We start from the raw sequence: 19536 nt of genomic DNA on the forward strand, positions 1-19536 counted from the left end.
GAAGGCTTTCACGGCCGGGATCCAATGGTTGTTGTGGGTTTTTCGGGCTCTTTGGCCATGTTCTGAAGGTTGTTCTTCCTAATGTTTTGCCAGGCTCTGTGGCCGGCATCTTCAGAGGACAGAACTCTGTGCTCTGGTGTACTTGGCTTGGGAGTGCAGTATTTATGGCTGTGAGATAGGCTTTTGTCTTTTTCTGTAGATGGGTGATTAGTGTGTCTTGTTGTGGGTGTATTGTTGTGCTAAGGAGAAGAGATTATCTGTCACTATGGGTGATGGGTGTCATTAGCTGGTCTTTTGTGTGTCGTGATCCCCTGTCCTTGTGGCTGGGTAGAGTTGGTTGACCTTTTACACACTGTATTTTTGGCTTCCAGCTCTCAAAAATATAGCGTGCAAAAGGTCAATTATGCAAATTGTTAAAGACAGTGTCCCAGGGAGGCAGAGGGCCACCATCATCTTTGTGGATCCGGTATAACAGTGCCATTTGTGAGGTGCTACACAGCTATGTATCATCCTGCATTCTGGGTACAGGACAGAATGTATGGGAATAACAATAAATAAGGATTTTAAAAAGCAGAAAAGAGAGGCAGAGCTGCAATCAGCATGATCAGGAGAATGACAGTCACCAAGAATTGCTGGAAGAGAAAGAATAAGTCACTTCTTTCCTTCCATCCAATCTGTCAGCCTTTTTGTACTACAGAAACTCTCTTACAAAAGCTTTCTTCTTGTTATTGAGACATTTACTGGGAGGTATTACATCCTGAAACAAACTACAATGGACAGGCCCATGAAGGTGAAAGTGTTCTCATGCCAAGGGGACATTTCCTGGATCAGATTGGCACTACGTCCTTCTAAGGCACACAGTTCACTTTGTTGATAGTGCTGTCTGAACTGATGTGGATGCTTCTCAACGCTGCAGCTAATGTTCTGGAATAAAATTACTGACAAATCACTTCACAGCATTTGTGGTTCAGCTTCCTCATTTGTTTAGCTGGCTTAATAGTCTTTGAGTAGATGCCATATGAACACAAAATATTAGTGTGATTAACCACCTCTAAAATTGCTTTAGGATACAGATAGCAGGGAAGTGAGAAAGCTCCATTTGGGAAGGCGTAAAGCCCGCCAGCCTGGCAGTTGGTACCTGCAATGTGGCTACTGGAAAGTGGCAAGCCTATCGGCAGCTGCATTATTAAACCTTAATCAAGTTACATCGAGTGGGCGACAGCTATTCAATAAAGCTCCAGCAACTGCAATCTCACAAGGCTTTGCAGAAAATAAATCAGCACTCATTTCATGCACACAACTGGCCTCAAAGAGAGGATACAGGAAAATTAGTGCAATTAATATCACAGAATTAATGTGTCAAAGGCAAAAAAATGAGGCATTGCAGCTGGAGGCATCAAAATACATGGCTTTAAAAAAAAGGAGGGAGCAAGAGCAGACACATGCTTACTTTCAGAAAATTAAGATTTAGCAACCATGGAATACAGGATTGGTCCCCTCATATCATAGTCTGTAGCAGGCAATGTGCCTTCCTGTCCCAGATCTTTAGTGACCATGTTCTCTCTTCTTTGATAAGAAATAGTAAGATAAGGCGGCTTTGTCATTGATCTCTGGGGACATCAATGGGGAGCTGCCGCCGCCAACCAGTGCATGGAACAGTTATAGATGAACCAATAGTCTTACTCAATATAGGGCAGTTTCTTCAATTAATTGTAGTGGAAAGCAGAGGGCTTTCTAACTACAGTGGTGCCTCGCATTACGACGTTAATTCGTTCCAGCGAAATCGCTGTAGAATGAAAATGTCGTAATGTGAAATTAAAAAGCCCATAGAAACGCATTAAAACCCAATTAATGTGTTCCTATGGACTTGAAACTCACCGTCCAGCGAAGATCCTCCATAGCACAGCCATTTTCGCTGCCTTTGCAGCGAGGAATCCGTCCCAGAACACAGCGGGGAGCCATTTTTTCTAACCCGGTGGCCATTTTGAAACCGCTGATCAGCTGTTTTAAAATCGTCGTTTTGCGAGAATCGGTTCCCAAAGCAGGGAACTGATCATCGCAAAGCGAAAAAAACCCATTCAGACCATCGCAAAAAGATCGTCGTAATGCGGTTTCGCCTGTCTTGCAAGGGACGTGGGGACGTGGTGGTGCTGTGGGCTAAACTGCAGAAGCTTGTGCTGCAGGGTCAGAAGACCAAGCAGTCGTAAAATCGAATCCACGCGATGGAGTGAGCTCCTGTCGCTTTGTCCCAGCTCCTGCCAACCTAGCGGTTCAAAAGCATGCAAATGCAAGTAGATTAATAGGGACCACCTTGGTGGGAAGGTAACAGTGTTCCGTGTCTAAGTCGCACTGGCCATGTGGCCACGGAAGGTTGTCTTCGGACAAAACGCTGGCTCTATGGCTTGGAAACGGGGATGAGCACCGCCACCTAGAGTCGAACACGACTGGACAAAAAATTGTCAAGGGGAACCTTAACCTTTACCTTTACCTGTCTTGCGAGGCACCACTGTATTTGCAAGACACAACACCATCAACATGGTTTCTTCAACCAGGTGCCCTCCAGATCTTTTGGCCAGCTCCCAGCATCCCTGCTCCTTAGCCCCAGAGTCATAGTCCATAACATTTAGAACGCACCAGGTTGGCAGAAGCTGCCATCAATCATGCTAGGCATCCATGCAGTGTAGTTCAGTGCTGAAGGCTCCGATTCCAATGCTACGTCTGCAATGAAGTTACCATGCATGACAGTAACTTATGAATTCAAAAGAGATCTGATTAGTCATCCATATTTTCTCCATGCTTGGGCTATTTCACACACATTTTGTACAAATGCACAAATGTGTTTTATGAAATAGGAACCAACAACACAGGAGAATTAGGATAGCTTCCACATCACAAAATGCAATGGAAAAGGAGGAAAAGTAAGCCATGTGCTTTTCCCATTCTTTGTAATATATAATGTGAATGGGTGAGCCAGATGATTTGATTCTTTTGGAAGAATAAATTAATATGGCCACTTGGGCTCTCAGACGGGGTGGGGGAGACATGCAGCTTCTCCATGTTTAAAGGAGATGCTTTTTGCTTCATGTGGCACAGCCTCAATTGGGGGATTCAGAATGAATCAAAAGTTGGGGGATTCAGAATGATGGGATCAGGAGGATCTAGGACAGTCTCAGATAGTTGTAGGAAAACAAAGTAGTATTTATATTACACCATTTCAGAAGCAAGCAAGAGAATATGGTAAAGACGACCTGTGCTAGGCTCCAAAGAGTCTGGAAATTGTTTCGTCTAGAACAGATGGGCACTATTTCTTAGTAAGACTCAAATCCAGGACCAGATAATAGCTTCTCCCAGTGACTATAGTTAAAAATGAGTTAGGAGGAGTCTAATTTTTTGATTTGGCATTATAGTCACTGGTTTGGACCCATACTGCCATGCTAGTCTACTCATATTTGCTGCAGTTAGATTTTCCCTTCAGAACTGTTATGCTACCTCCAGCCAAACTCTGTGGACACAATTAGCTTTAAGATCCCTGGGACTGACTCCCAAAAGGCATGTTTTGAACTGGGACACTAAGCTGTTAAAGACATCCCTGGGCTATCCTGTGTCACTAGTCCCTGCTAAATCAGGGGTGGAGAATGATCAACCCTCCAGATGTTGCTGGACTATAAATCCAATCAAAGCTATGCAGCACAGCTCATTGTGAGGGAAGGGAGAAGCTGTAACCCAGAGACATGTTTGTTGGGCCACATGTTCTCCACTTCTGCCCCAGGAAATAGGGGCATAATACACATAAATATTTGGCAAGGCTAACTACACTCAGCATTTGGAATAAAGGAAAGGAAAACCAGGATTACGTAAATGAACTTTGATTATCAAAGGAGGAAACAGAAAGAAGATTAGCAAAGACATCTCCACGCACAACTGGCTATCTGAAAGTACTGAAGGGAATAAATGGTAAATTAAGTTTCCAACAAAAGCAATAAATAAAAAAATGTCCCTACTTTATGTCACCTTGGACTGGGGGGAAAAATCAGAACACAGTAATTCATCAAATACAATTGCTTTTTAATGAAATACTTAATATTTAATAAGCAGCCCAATTACATTGTTGTTACAGAAATCAGTTGCCATTAGCAACCTTTTGGGTACATCCATATTGCTCACCGAGCCTCTCACGTCCTGTTAAACTCAATATAATGTGACAAAGCCATCTCTTTTCTATTAGAAAGTGGGAGCTACTAGATAATAAATTCATTCCAATCCTTTCACTAAAAACGAGTTCACACAAGGCATTTTTGCATTGAGCTCTGGCAGAATGCAGTCATTCAGCAAGGAGGAAGTCTCATATACCACGCTCCTCAGCACACACCTTTCAGAAGTGTGCTGAGCCCAGGCACTGGCTATTAGCTGCATTTATGCCTTCACTTCCCTAATTTCAGAGTGGAGAGATAAGAGACGGCTTCATTGGCTGCTCCTCTTCCCTGTTACAGGCTTTATGATTAAGGTGAGCTTTCAGTCTCTGTCGGAATATGGAAAAGCTGAGGTGTTGGCTGACATCAAGAGCTTATTTCAGGCACCAGACCAAGCGCATATCAAAGTTTTTTTCCCTTCTGAAAGAGAAAACAGAGAAGCATGTCATTTGAAAAAGAAAAAAAATTACATGTTTATTTTAAAAGGAGGAGAACTGTTTGTAAAAAATCATACCCAACCTGGCAAGACAAGAAAGTTCCCCTCTGGCTGCTGCATCCATTTAAACCATAGGGATTATTTATTTGCAATAGCAGAGAGCTGGTCTCGAATCCTTCCCAGACCGTCTAGCATCGTATCCAATGTTTGTTTATTCAGCTCAACTGTCAAGGTAGAGGTTGCAAAGTCATTCCCACACAAGGCAGGGTCTTCCTGAATCTGGAAAGGGTGAGAAAAAGACAAAGCTCACCATCATCCCAATAATGCTACCCATTCCACCCCTAAAGTTCTATTCGGCAAAAGCAAAGTATAACTCTACCATTGGTCAATTATGGGTAGCTTCAGCCTGTAATTCAGTTCTTTCTGCTTAGAAGTAAATTACCAAGCTCTAGGGAGGAAAAAAGTAAACACATCTCTGCATGCCCGCCCTTAATGGTAGCTCTTTGAAGCTTTTTTGGGGGGGGGCAGGGTAAACAATTTGGAGACAAAGAAACTTCTGTTTTCATTTTAGGAAATGGAAAAGGACCAAAACAGCTTATATGAGTATCGTGAGCACTACACAAACCTGAACACATTCATCTAATCTAATTTCAGAAACTAAGCAGGTAATCACAGAGGTCACCAGGTAGGGCTAAAAAAGAATCATGTCTGAAATCCTGAAGAGTGGCTGGCACACAGACTTTACAATATTAGACTAGCTCAGTGGTTCCCAACCTTGAGTAACCCAGGTGTTCCTGAACGGCAGTTCCCAGCTTTCACCACTTGCTATGCTGGCTGGGGATTTTGGGAACTGCAATCCAAGAACACCTGGGTTACTCAAGGTTGGGAGCCACTGGTTTGTATTAAACTGGGGTCTGACTCAGTACAAGGCACATTATAGGACAATCCTATGGACTCAGACAATGAACAATACCTTTAGCTGTAGCAAGCAAGTAGGGACAGCCATTCTGCTGATACTGTCTGAGGCGGTCTTAACATCTACTCTCCAATCCACATCCAATAGCCGGGGCAGGGAAACTAGAATTAAAATAACAAACTCATGGAATTTAGTCATTTAAATTTAATTTACATGCCATCCCATTAGTGTAAGCCAGGAGTCTCCAAACATTTGAGTGTGAGGGCCACATTGTGTATTTTCAACATTTTTAGGGCTGAAGGAACATGTGCGCATGCGTATATGCATGCAGGTCCCCATGCAAAGATGCACACATCCCTGACCACCCACCCACCCACCCCCGCATGCACGGGCTGAAGGGAAAGGGCCAGATAAAACAGCAAGGTGGCCCAGATGTGGCCCGCGGGATGTAGTTTGGACACCTCTGGTGTAAGGACCACTCGGACTGGTGTTTACAGGTTAAATATAAAATCCCACAATAAAAATACATTCAACAATATAGTGATTCATAAATATACGTAGGCCTAAAAGTCATATAAAAAAGGATAGAAAATTAAAATTAACAGCATCCAGGAGAATCAGCTGTTGAAAGCGGTTTTGAAGAATCCTGTTTTCACCGATTTCCTAAGCAGAAGGAAGGAAGGAGCCTGTCAAATCTCGGTAACTATTTCCAAAGATTTGGGGCCATCACCAAAAGGGTGAGGGCCCAATTCCTTATTGGTGCCTTTTGGTCCTCCCTTGGTGTAACCACTTTTAGCAACAAGGACTGAGAGGATGAAATGGATAGCTGATTTTTTAAAGAGATGTTCCAAGAAGTATCCAGGTCATACCTGTTATAGCATCCTGATTTGAGCATGGAAACGGACAGCAAGTCAATGAACGTGTGCCAAGACTGGGGATATATGACTGAACTTATTAGTCCATGACATAAATTTGGCCACTGCATTTTGAACCTACTGAAGTTTCCATACTATTTTCAAGGGCAGCCCTACATAGAGAGCATTACAGTAGTCTATATTTGAGATTACCAATGTATAAGCCACTATTACTAAGCGTTTCCTATGCATGCAGGGGCGCAAATGGGCAATCAACTGGAGTTGATAAAATAATTTTGGAACCTCTATAAAGAGTGTTGGGTCCAGCAGTATCCCCACACTGCAGACTTGAATCTTTAGAGGGAGTGTAACCCCCATCAAGGCCAGGTAAGTTTCACTCTAGCCAGTCCAATTATCCTCCTAACAATAGGATCTCTATCTTATCTGAATTCAGTTTCAGTTTATTGGCCCACATCGCATCAGTTATGAAAAATCATACTAGGGCTTATTTTCAGGTTAGGTCTTATCTTAGGGGAAACAGGGTAGTTTTCTTAAGAACTGACTTTATTATAGTTTCCTTTAAACAGGAGGGCACATAGCCTTCCTGGGCAAAAATCACTGATGAATTAACAAGCACGCTGACACTTTCAGATGACTATCCCTGAACAACACGGGCTAATAAGCAGTTCCTGAACTCTTCAAGGGAAGAATCTCTTTTAGGAAGCCTAATTTTTGGTTCAACTGTGTCAAAGTTTTCTTTATAACCATGCTTGTGTAAGAAAATAACATGAAACAAAATGCCATGTTTTGTTTCTATCAGATTACCAGTACTAACTGACTGGTAATCTGATAGAGAATTTCTGATATAAATCCAGTATTTTTGTGATCCTCTCCTTAGGTAAACCAAATGGACTGGATTTCAGAGCCTCTCTACCGGGAATCACAAAGGGGGGGGGATCTGATACCAGCACTAAAAGCCAGTGTTTGTCCTCAGTGTTAACCCAAAAGGCGCAGCTGCAAGCATCACTTCCCTTAAATCAGGGTAGGAAAACCATCCAAAGAAAAGACCTTGAGTGCAATCCTTTTTTACCAGCTTAAAAAGGGACACTGATGTTGCATACGTGCATAGGATATCAAGTGCTGATGCCTCCTCCATTTCTCCAGAGCCCAAGGGCCCCTTCTACTTGACATACATCTCCCAGAGACCAGCCTGACCTTTGTTCTCACAGACCAGAACTAATGAATTCTGATTTGAGAAAGCAGCAACACTGCAAACATTTACAAACCAAGATATTTCTTATGGGATACAATCCCAGGCATACTTATTAAGGAGGAAGTCACACTGAGCTCACTAGGCCTTGCTTCCAGACAACCATCCAGCTCCTATTTGTATACACAACCAAACACTATTGTGGAAGAGAAGCTGTAGATTTTAATATTTGTTCTTTATTCTAAAACAAGATAACAAAATGCCTGTCTTCACTGTTTGTAGTTTCCCTCTCATTCACCCTTCTTTTGTAGCTCAGTTATCTGCAGCATTTTGCTCTTCTGCAGTACTGAAATCTCTTTTTGGCAATGCTATTTGAAAATTAAATGGGAAGACAACAGAAAGTTTGTATCTCAGATGTAATGACTTAGCCCTGAACCTACCTGGTATCCCTAAATAAAATATACCCACTGAACCAATGGAGTTTGTATAAGTGTTGATTCACCTTTGAGCAGTTTGATTCAATGAGTCTAATTCAGTTGACACAAAATACCTATTATTCTGACCACCACAGACTAATATAATTATCCCAGATTTTGGAATCTATCAAACTCTCCTATGAAAAGATGAATGCATAATAAAACATGGGGGAAAGAGATTTTCTGAATTAATAACTGCACTCAGAAGGGACAAGACAATGATCATGACTTTCTCAAAAAACAAAACAAAAAAAAAACCCTCTCAGGTCTGTGGTTTTTGCTAGTTTTTCCAAAATACCACCTGATGCATAGCAATGTGCAGCGCCTCCAATGACGCATGGCACCTTGCTTTCTCTATTGTCTTCAAACTTTATGACTGTAACCTTTTTTGGGGAGAATCAACTAAGAAAGGGGGGGGGAAGCCCGGCTGGATCAAATCAAAAGCCTAGTTTATCCAGCATACCGTTTTCCACCATGGACACCCAGATGCCTACAGGAAGCTCAAAAAGAGAATGTGAAGGCATGATGCCTGGAGTCCCCATATCCCCGTTATTACTAAAAGTCATTCTTAATCTCCCAGCGAGCATGACCAATGCTGAAAAGTAACTTTTCCAAGCTTCTAAATTCTCAACAAACAGCAATGGCCTAAGTTCTGACATACAATATGGAAGAAAAAAAATCTCTACCCATACCATTCCTCTTTCAACACACCATCAGAGATGTGCAGGCCCACCAAAGAAAAATGGTGTGGAATAATTTCTGGTCCCCATTTTCAGCACCACACACACACACACACACACACACACACACACACACACACACACACACACACACACACACACACACACACTCTAGATCTAAAGACTCTGCACTGCATAAAAATAATCTACATACTTTTACTCTGGTAAAAGTAACTGAAGAAGGTGGAAGCTGAAAATTTTTGCTTTAATACTTCTATTTATACATCACTCTTCTAAGTGTATGTACATATACTGAACCCACGCATAGCCACATACATATTTTAGTTCTATACCGCTCTCCATGTGAAGACATGCCCTGTGCCAAATCTCCATATCCTCTTTTACCTCTAAATTCACTGTCTAATGCTGCAACTGCATCCTGGCTGCACGTGCGTGCTATTTTTTTACTTTCCTTACCTGAGCAAGAGTCCCCTTGTCTTAAGTACTATCATTTTATAACCTTTATTTTTTTATTTGCCTTCATTATTCATTAAATTACTACCGTGTTTCCCAAAAATAAGACAGGGTCTTATATTAAATTTTGCTCCCCCCCCCCCCCACACACACACTTATTTTCTGGGGATGTTTTTTTTTTTTCATGTACAACCATCTATGTTTATTCAAATACATTTGTATCATCTTCTTCTGGTTGCTGCACAAGGGTGGAGGGCAGGGTTTCACTTAACTATGGCTTATTTTTGGGGTCGGGCTTATATTACGAACATCCTGAAAAATCATACTAGGGCTTATTTTCAGGTTAGGTCTTATTTCAGAGAAACAGGGTATTCACATTGATAAACACTTTCTATGCCACCAAACAGCATCACCTGTAACAGGCTGTTGTTCTTTCCCTGTCAACATTGTGCAAACAAGATTCATGCATCCAATTTATCTAATGTGATGTTCAAACAGAAGTCAAATTTCAACTGCCAGAAATCACCTCTTAAGCTCACCAGAGTAAGATTCAATATATCACACATGCCCAAATGTGGCAGCCAGAAGAGCCAAAAGCAGCACATGGAAGGTGCTCAAAGAAATTAGTAACTCAGACAACCAACCCTGATGGACCACTAACAAAATTGCTACATAAAATGGTAAGCTAAGAGCAATTTTTCCTTCCTGTGCTGTGACTCAGGGCTACAGCGCACACAACATTAAATATACATCTTGAAGCCCATCTCAATTTCTTTCTTACTCAAAAAGAAGTGTTTGTGGGCCAAGTCCAAATCAGCATCACTGTGTATTAGCACAGAAGGCTCAAATTTTTCAGCTGTCCTTAGCTATAGAAATATGAATTCACCCCAAAAAGTGCAGGAGTTAACTAGAGGTTCCCTTGCCTCTCATTTTCCTATCTGCACACCATTGTCTCAGTCTAGATTCTGCCCACATACGCTCACTTTGGAGTAAGAAAGAAACCATATCATAGCTTAAGTAGCCAGCTTAAAGATATAAATGGAAGGAAACTTCCTATCTCTATGACTCCCCTGGAAAGATGAATTGAAAGGCAGATGACTCTTCCTGAGCAGGAAGGATGAGATGGGCTGCTGGATAACTCAGGATCACATTTTCCATGTAGAACCAGGCACAGCCTGTGGGCATCATGTGAGCCCACCACAAGAGAATTTTGTGCCATCCCCTCAGACTACCCAAATATTCCTCTTAAGAAAGCACTGTGGCTCTCAGAAGCTTTCCCTGCTTATTCTAACATATGATCAGTTACTTACTCTGACTGTCTTGTGCTTCATTCCTCCAGACAGAACTAAAAAAGAGATGGAGAAGAGAAAATATGGACTATCATCATTTATCTTTAAAGTATTCCATAGTGATAGAAACTAGAGATTCAAGTGAATAATTGTTATCCAATCGATTACTGCTTTTGAATGTGTAAGGTCTGAAGGCACGGAGAACTCTATCAGAGCCAGACCTGTCAAAATATATGCTTCTACTTCACAAGAAAGAACCACTGTCATACTTTTAGTCACTACTGGTGAATATCAGCAGTGATGGGAATCTAAGTAAGCCACTCCCAATAGGGGCCATATGGCCCACTAGGGAAGGCCCAGGATCATTTGAAAAGGACCACAGTCTGGAAACAACTCTTCACATACCACTTTATAAGGTTTCTTATGCGACTTATACAGTCCTGATTCAGCCCATATTTCTTTCATACTGTGTTCGTGGTCAAAAAAGGGTTGAATATGGCTAATCTAAGTGATGGTGCAGCCTTAGGTGGTTTAACATAGCTCCTCAACTTTGGGAGATGGACAAATTCTGGTGTAACTTTAGAAAACTAACACTTACACATTTTCCAGAATAATTTTGGTCAGAAGATTTTTAAGGTTCTGGTGAAATCCTTCTGGGAAGAGGGAAAGAATTTCTTCTGGAGATGTCAAGCCATGGTAAACTGTGTGCCTTGTTAGGTTATGCAGAGAACAAATTAACTGTAAGAGTAAAGTAACAGATGAAGGTCTTTGTATTATTTTCAGTCATGTAGTTTGTTTAAACTTGCACCCCACCCGTTTAGTGGGCAAGCTGCTACTCTGGGTGGCTTCCAAAAACAAGAATACACAGAGTTTTAAAAATGAACATATAAAAACAATTCCCCTCATAAAAACTACAGACTGAGAAGCATCCAAGACTCAGAATGGTGAACCATGGGCTAGCATATACTTACTACAAAATAATTTTACAAAGGGGTGAGGCTTGTAAAGGCCTGGGTTAAAAGCCAGGTTTTAACTTGCTTTTGAAAGCTCAGGAGGGTGAGGGGCAATCCCACCTTGCAGGAAATGGGGGTAGCCACTGGCCAACAGAACATTCCACCTCACCCAGCCTCTCAGGCACTGTCATATATAAGCACTATTTTGTCAAATCCATATCTGACCAGCTCCCCTTCTGGTTCCTGTCCCCTTATCCTGAATCAGACTTATTTTAAAAGCACCATCCCAAGTATGTTTACTCAGATGTAAACCACACAGATTTAAATGGGGTAATACAAATATATCCAACTGCAGTAAATAGGAATATGACTGCAGACTAAATCTGAAAAGCCCTCTGTTTCTTACCTGATTTGCTTCATTTGGTGTAACTGAAAGACTGGAACAAATGCTCTCAATCAATTTTTCTGAGCCACTTACTGAACTAGAAAAGCACTCCTGGCATAACTGTCGAACAAAATCTTTTGATGAAGCCTAGAAAAGAAAAACAAAAAAAGACCCCTTTCAAAACACAAGATGTGACCATAGCCACTAGCTTTGATTCATTTTAGATAAATTATTAGGAAATGGATCTGTAAAATTGCCAGTAGCCATAGCAATGAAACATACGTAATTTCCATCTACAGAGGTAATATCATTATCAGATTATGAGAACAAAAACACAGGAAAGATTCAGTTTCCAGTTATGCTGTGGTCTCTGCTTTCTTCTTTCTTCTTCTTTTTTTTTTGGGGTGGGGGATATGGATCACACTTAACAAGTAATTTAGGCTTGTAACCCTCCTCCAAAAATCTATCAGAAGTTCTACTGTATGCTGGGGGGGGGGGGCGCAACTTACTTTTAAGCACATGACTGCATCTACATATAATACCAATATGTTGACTATATATTCTATATAAATATTAATGGCAGAATTAGCATCAATTAAAGAAAACGACGGAAATGATTATATAATTCTAATTAAGAGTATTATTTTGAAGAAAAAAAGAAAGTAATCTTACATTATCAAGTTAACTTCAAATAATTTGAAATCTGGGTTCCAGCGCTACCTTTAAACTAAAAATAAGCAGTAGTACTACTTCTTTAAATGGTCTCGAATAAACTGCTTCCAAAACAAAGGTTTGCCTTGTTTTAATTCCCTTCTATAGTTTCGCCTTGTTTTCAATCATGCCTTTTACATTTTGAGCCTTACCAAGAACTACCATGTTTTTGATGCTCTCACGTCCAAATGTTTTCAATTAGAAGCTTCTTTTTTAGTTCCGTCTAAACCACACAGCTTCTAAGAAGCTAAACAGAGTGCAGCATTTTCAAATTAGAAGTACTACATATGGACGCTTAATACACGCTCTCCTTTGCCACTTCTCACTCCAAAGTACAGTATGTGGCACCATTAAAAACAGTCAAGGCTGGGAGACTTTGCAGACGATACTGTCCCAAACTCAAAATATACCTGCTTACTTTGAGCAAGATTTGCAGAGCGGCAAACTGTTCCTCATCCATCGCAGCCATATTGCCTCTGTCATGTGACTAGCTACAAGTCCCCTCGAAAGAGAATCGATTCAGTCACATGCTAACATATTAACCTGCGTTGCATTCTGGGGGATGTAGTCTTATTGCATGTGATGAAAGAGGAAGTCTTGGGTGGCTGTGTAAGAGTTTGAGTAAAACTTTTCAGCTTGTATGATTTGAGACTACGGTATCAGCTGTATTTTTTAAATAGAATTATTTCCCGTTAACCGTCGTATGTGCAGTATTGTGCAGGGCTGGACTTCAAGATGCTTAAGACTTTTTTTTCCACTACCACTCCAGATGTGTACAAATGCATATATGCAGCTTTATTTGTGCAACATACGCAAAATGCATATTTGTGCAGTGCTTGGAAAATTCGTGTAGTATGACTGAAAGAAGAGGCTGCTGGAATCTACAGTTCATAGATTTTTTTTTCCCACCCAACAAATAAAAAGTTCAAAAAAGTAAAGGCTGTGGCAAATGTATACACCGTTTATGGGCTGCAAATGAATAAACGGGTTAAGATATTGGCAGAGAGAGCAAGAAAAATGTTGATAAGGCGAGCAGCCTAATCCGATGAAACCACAACTACTATCGGGAAGGTAGAGTTTGTTGGGTCCGTTCTCTAGAAAACTTCATTGGTTCCTAAACTGGGAGAACTCCACCCCCCTTAATGGGATGAGTGAAGAAATTCCTAGCAAAATTGGGAAAGTTTGAACTACACCAGCACGTTTCTCGTTGTATTTGTTTTGCTTCTGATTTTTCTTGAGGTATATTGCATTTATTAACTTTTTAAATAACAAAAACAAATTCTGTTTATTTTTAGTTGCAGCAAGTATTCTGTTAAGTTTATTTTCACTTCTAAGTTATAAACTAAATAACTATTTAGAAGGGGTTGGATAATGACCCCAGAGAAGTGAGGAGCCATGAAGGTGCCTCAGAAATTAAGTTAGCTGCTCTCTATAAAGAAACACACACCCAACGTTACACCTTTCAGGAATCACTGGTGCAGTTTCCTTTTTGTACAGGAAGCAGTCTTGAGACAAACTGGAAGATAGGCTCTGCTCCAGGAGAGTAAAATGCGAGTATGTGTCTGTGGGTGGAACTCCCAGGCTTCCGGCTGGAGAATTCTGGGAGTTAGAGTAGGAAAAATCCACTGTGGCAGAAGTTCCCATCCTTGGGTAACCCAGATGTTCTTGGACTGTAACTTCCAGTAGTCACAGTCAGCACAGCTAGTGGTGAAAGCTCCTGGGAATTGTAGTCCAAAAAACATCTGGGTTCTCCAAGGCTGGGAACCACTGCATTATGGCAAATCCTTGTTAACCTGGGCCAGGTGTGTATACCAGGTTTCCATATGGTGAACAAAGCAAGATCTGATGAGCTGGGGTGATGGAAGAGTAGAGGCGATTTACTTATAGTCTAGCTATCTCCAAGATTTGAGTGTGTAAGTCTAGTGACAAGGGAATGAGACAGTACTGGGATTCTATTAATGTACTGCTCACAGCACTGCCCAACTTCCTGCTTCAGGTGGTGTAATATTCCCAAACGAATTTCAACATTAGTTCTGAGTCTTCCCCACCACCCTAAGGAGCAGACAGGGATTAAGTGACAGCCATGGGCCTACATATGTGGCTGGTCATATTCTGCATCTGATTTTTTGCCAGCCAGGATGAGGTTATTACTTCCAATTATGTAGCAACGAAAACCATCCCAAAGAAAAGGAAATGCAAGAAAGCAAAGTGGCTGTCCAACGAGGCCTTAGAAATAGCAGAGAGGAGAAGGGAAGCAAAATGCAAGGGAGATAGGGAAAGTTACAGAAACTTGAATGCAGACTTCCAAAGAATAGCAAGGAGAGACAAGAGGGCCTTCTTAAATGAACAATGCAAAGAAATAGAGGAAGATAACAGAAAAGGAAAGACCAGAGATCTGTTCAGGAAAATTGGACATATTAGAGGAACATTTTGCGCAAAGATGAACATGATAAAAGACAAAAATGGGAGGGACCTAACAGAAGCAGAAGACGTCAAGAAGAGGTGGCAAGAATACACAGAGGAATTATATCAGAAAGATTTGGATATCCCGGACAACCCAGACAATGTAGTTGCTGACCTTGAGCCAGACATCCTGGAGAGCGAAGTCAAGTGGGCCTTAGAAAGCATGGCTAACAACAAGGCCAGTGGAGGTGATGGCATTCCAGTTGAACTATTTAAAATCCTGAAAGATGATGCTGTTAAGGTGCTACATTCAATATGCCAGCAAGTTTGGAAAACTCAACAGTGGCCAGAGGATTGGAAAAGATCAGTCTACATCCCAATCCCCAAGAAAGGCAGTGCCAAAGAATGCTCCAACTACCGTACAATTGCACTCATTTCACACGCTAGCAAGGTTATGCTCAAAATCCTACAAGGTAGGCTTCAGCAGTATGTGGACCGAGAACTCCCAGAAGTACAAGCTGGATTCCGAAGAGGCAGAGGAACTCGAGACCAAATTGCTAACTTGCGCTGGATTATGGAGAAAGCCAGAGAGTTCCAGAAAAATATCTACTTCTGCTTCATTGACTATGCGAAAGCCTTTGACTGTGTGGACCATAGCAAACTATGGCAAGTTCTTAAAGAAATGGGAGTGCCTGACCACTTTATCTGTCTCCTGAGAAACCTATATGTGGGACAGGAAGCAACAGTTAGAACTGGTCATGGAACAACTGAGTGGTTCAAAATTGGGAAAGGAGTACGGCAAGGCTGTATATTGTCCCCGAGCTTATTCAACTTATACGCAGAATACATCATGCGGAAGGCTGGACTGGAAGAAACCCAAGCCGGAATTAAGATTGCCGGAAGAAATATCAACAACCTCCGATATGCAGATGATACCACTCTGATGGCAGAAAGTGAGGAGGAATTAAGGAACCTTGTAATGAGAGTGAAAGAGGAGAGTGCAAAAAACGGTCTGAAACTCAACATAAAAAAAACTAAGATCATGGCCACTGGTCCCACCACCTCCTGGGAAATAGAAGGGGAAGATATGGAGGCAGTGTCAAATTTTATCTTCCTGGGCTCCATGATCACTGCAGATGGAGACAGCAGGCCTGAAATTAAAAGGCGCCTTCTTCTTGGGAGGAAAGCGATGACAAATCTTGACAGCATCTTGAAAAGCAGAGACATCACCTTGCCAACAAAAGTCCGAATAGTCAAAGCTATGGTTTTTCCTGTCATGATCTATGGAAGTGAGAGCTGGACCATAAAGAAAGCTGACCGTCGAAGAATTGATGCCTTTGAATTATGGTGCTGGAGGAGGCTCTTGAGAATCCCCTGGACTGCAAGGAGAACAAACCTATCAATTCTAAAGGAAATCAACCCTGAATGTTCACTTGAAGGACAGATCCTGAAGCTGAGGCTCCAGTACTTTGGCCATCTCATGAGAAGAAAAGAGTCCTTGGAAAAAACCTTGATGTTAGGAAGGTGTGATGGCAAGAGGAGAAGGGGACGACCGAGGATGAGATGGCTGGACAGTGTCTGCGAAGCAACCAACATGAACCTGACACAACTCCGGGAGGCAGTAGAAGACAGGAGGGCCTGGCGTGCTCTGGTCCATGGGGTCACGAAGAGTCGGACACGACTAAACGACTAAACACACACACATGTAGTTTATTTCATTTGCATATTTGCTCTCTGGTGTTGTCCATGTGTACAACTATCTGTTTGGTTATTCGAGGTACATATTTTAAATAAACAGTTTATTAGTGGAACAGTATTACATGAGTCATTCTCCTGCTTCATTGCTGAGACCGAGGCAAGATTTTCCAATGTTCGGTTGTACCTAATTTTACATTTCAGTCACCTATCATTATCAATATGTCTTGTTTTGATGTGTGACCAATTCTTTCAGTACACTTGCTTAAAAGCTTTCTTCTTCAGCATCATTAGTTCTATCATAGACTTGAATTATGGTTATGTTGGTAGGTTTTCTGAGACATCTGATAGATATTATTCAATTAGATTTTGTATTCTAGCCCCCAAACTACTTTTTGCTACATCTTGCCTAGATATTAGAGACATGCCGTGTCTTTTGATTTTGCCATTGCCAGAGTAAAATGCCTTGTATTTCTCTGATTTAAATGTCCTCCTTTAGTCCACTTTGGTTTGCTGCGAACAAGCACTGTCCTGTTTAAATTATCCATTTCTTGCTTTATTGGTTCCAGCTTCCCTTGATTCTTACTTCTCACATTCCACTTTCCAGTTATATGTGTTGTGCAGCATTGGACTTCCCTTTTACCTCTGTGCACATCAGCCACTAGATGTCCTTTTTAATTTTACTCTAGTTGTTTACTGCTTACTTTTTTGACTTTGGCATCTCAACCTCTAGCACAACCCCTTGTTTCACTCTGGATTGTCTCATGTGGTTTTCAAGATAATACATATTCAGGAATGGTTGATCATTGCTTCCTTCTGCACAGTAGGAGTTAGCTTGAGTGTCATTGCTGTTGTCAGTGAAAGATCCTCCACTACAGTCATCTTCTACTACTGCTGTTACCCAGTAGCTGTCCTCCAGGACTTCCTCTACTGCATCACCACTGACATCAACCGTTCTCTTCTTCTGATATGAGTGTAATTTAAAAGAGGGTCTTTTTCTTATGCATCTTATTCTGGTTTCTTTGCTTTTACCACTCTGCTTGGGTTTCCCTGCTAGGAGTCCCAACTTCTAATAGAGTCTAGTCTCACGACAGCACCGCTCTCAACTTCTCAGACAAACTTAAAACCTGTCATCAGGTTAAAAGTACTGTATTTTTCTGTGTATAAAACGACACTTTTCCCTAAAATAATTAGAGGAAAAATTGAGGGTTGTTTTATACATGGTAGTGGAGGGTGAGGGATCAAAGCACTTCAATCCCTGCTTTCCCCTCCACTTTTTGCAAAGGAGGTGTAGGGGAAAAGCAGCTTTTTGCAAAGAAAGTGGAGGGGGAAAGTGGAATCAAAGTGCTTTGATACCTGCCTTCCTCAAAGAAAGAAATTTTGGGTTAGAAAAGTGGGAGTGTCTTATACATGGGGGTGTCTTATGCATCGAAAAATATGATATGCACCCAAATGGAGTGGTACCTTGTTCAAAAAGGGGTTGCAACTATGTGAATCAACCCAAACTCCTTTTCTAGATGATTTGACAGAATTGTTTCCTGTATAGTTGGGTAAAGAGTCAATTTGCAAAGAGTATCCTAAGGCTGACAGTTAAAAATCTGCTGCTCCAGGTCTTAATTACTGCTGCATAGGAGAGCAGCAATAGAAATTGTGGAGCAGAGTGAATCAACATTCTACAGTTGTAAAAACAATCAAACAAATATAACTTTGAAAGTAGACTTTGGATTGACATCAAATTTGGCACACATATAGCAGGCAGCCTGATATTGTTCTGTGTCAAATATGAGGGTGTTTGGCAAAGGGTTTTTGAGTCATCTGTTTTTAGAAGTAAAACTGTTCCCGCCCTCCTGTCCCTGCAGACACAAGCAACCTTTTTTCCTGCAGAATCAAAACATGTCAGATAAATTCACACCTGTTGAAAAAAAGCCCTGATAATAGCTTTGTGTTTGGGAGAAAAGTGGTTGATTAATGAAAAGTCAGCTTCTGGTTTAGTCAGCTTCTGAGATTTCCCTTGTGTAGTGTTATTTTATGAATGCTATCTTTTATGAATGGTATCCGCAAGAGGGTATCCTGTAGACCAGTGGTCCCCCACCTTGGGCCCCCAGATGTTCTTGGACTACAACTCCCAGATGCCTTCACCACCACCTCTGCTGACCAGGATTTCTGGGAGCTCAAGTCCAAGAACATCTGGAGGCCCAAGGTTGGGGACCACTGTTGTAGACTATCTTGACTGCTGCCATTGGTGTTGACAGCATTCAGGCTGCCCTTTGCAATCTAAAACTTGACATCTTTTTTCCTGCTGGTTACAGGGGCACAATATTGTGCAGCAATATAGGGCCATTTCCTGGCATTTTGAATTATGGGTAGAGGTAAAAGTAAAGGTTCCCCTTGACATTTTCAGTCCAGTCGTGTCCGACTTTAGGGGGCGGCGCTCATCCTGCTGTTCAAGCCATAGAGCCAGCACCTGTCCGAAGACAGTTTTCCATTGTCACGTGGCCAGCCTGACTAGGGAATGCCATTTTACCTTCCCACCGAGGTGGTACCTATTTATCTACTCACATTTACATGCTTTCGAACTGCTAGGTTGGTGAGGAGCTGGGACAAAGCGACGGGAGCTCACTTCATCGCGTGGATTCAATCTTATGACTGCTGGTCTTTTGACCCTGCAGCACAGGCTTCTGCGGTTTAGCCCGCAGCGCCACCACGTCCCTACAGAAGCACAATATCCCACATTCATAAATTGGAGGTTTTTTTAAAAAGAATTGAATATCTACAACAGGAGAAAATTCTCCATATACAATACATTTTTATGTCTTATTTTTATGATCAAACCCATCTATCTCTGCCTTATTTATCATGCACAC

The 19536-nt window shown here is 41.6% G+C and overlaps 1 protein-coding gene across 2 annotated transcripts; it reads right to left on the reverse strand.

Annotated features, from left to right (window-relative positions):
• Positions 1–4044: 4044 nt before the first annotated feature.
• COMMD9 (COMM domain containing 9) lies at positions 4045–13092 on the reverse strand. Of its 2 annotated transcripts, XR_012082484.2 has the most exons (7): positions 12993–13092; positions 11885–12010; positions 11124–11263; positions 10547–10581; positions 5600–5703; positions 4710–4905; positions 4045–4610 (listed from the first exon to the last, which is right to left on the reverse strand). XR_012082484.2 is itself a non-coding variant. In XM_020814117.3 (6 exons), exons 1-6 carry the CDS (start codon positions 13041–13043, stop codon positions 4765–4767), a joined length of 597 nt encoding a protein of 198 aa, XP_020669776.3. In that variant the 5' UTR covers positions 13044–13092; the 3' UTR covers positions 4709–4764. The 2 variants fall into 2 exon arrangements, 1 of the variants encoding a protein (XP_020669776.3); XM_020814117.3 differs by lacking the exon at positions 4045–4610 and having other exon boundaries at positions 4709–4905.
• Positions 13093–19536: the final 6444 nt, after the last annotated feature.

This window comes from Pogona vitticeps, chromosome 1, assembly GCF_051106095.1.
Source record: "Pogona vitticeps strain Pit_001003342236 chromosome 1, PviZW2.1, whole genome shotgun sequence".
Taxonomy (NCBI): Eukaryota; Metazoa; Chordata; class Lepidosauria; order Squamata; family Agamidae; genus Pogona; species Pogona vitticeps.

Excerpts from the sequence above, each read along its gene's own strand:
- COMMD9 (XM_020814117.3), bottom strand. The coding sequence starts at position 13,043 with ATGGCTGCGATGGATGAGGAACAGTTTGCCGCTCTGCAAATCTTGCTC. Across the intron at positions 11,264-11,884 it reads CACCAAATGAAGCAAATCAG|TTAATTTGTTCTCTGCATAA; the intron begins GTAAGAAACAGA and ends TTACTCTTACAG. Across the intron at positions 5,704-10,546 it reads TGAAGCACAAGACAGTCAGA|TTTCCCTGCCCCGGCTATTG; the intron begins GTAAGTAACTGA and ends TTTTAATTCTAG.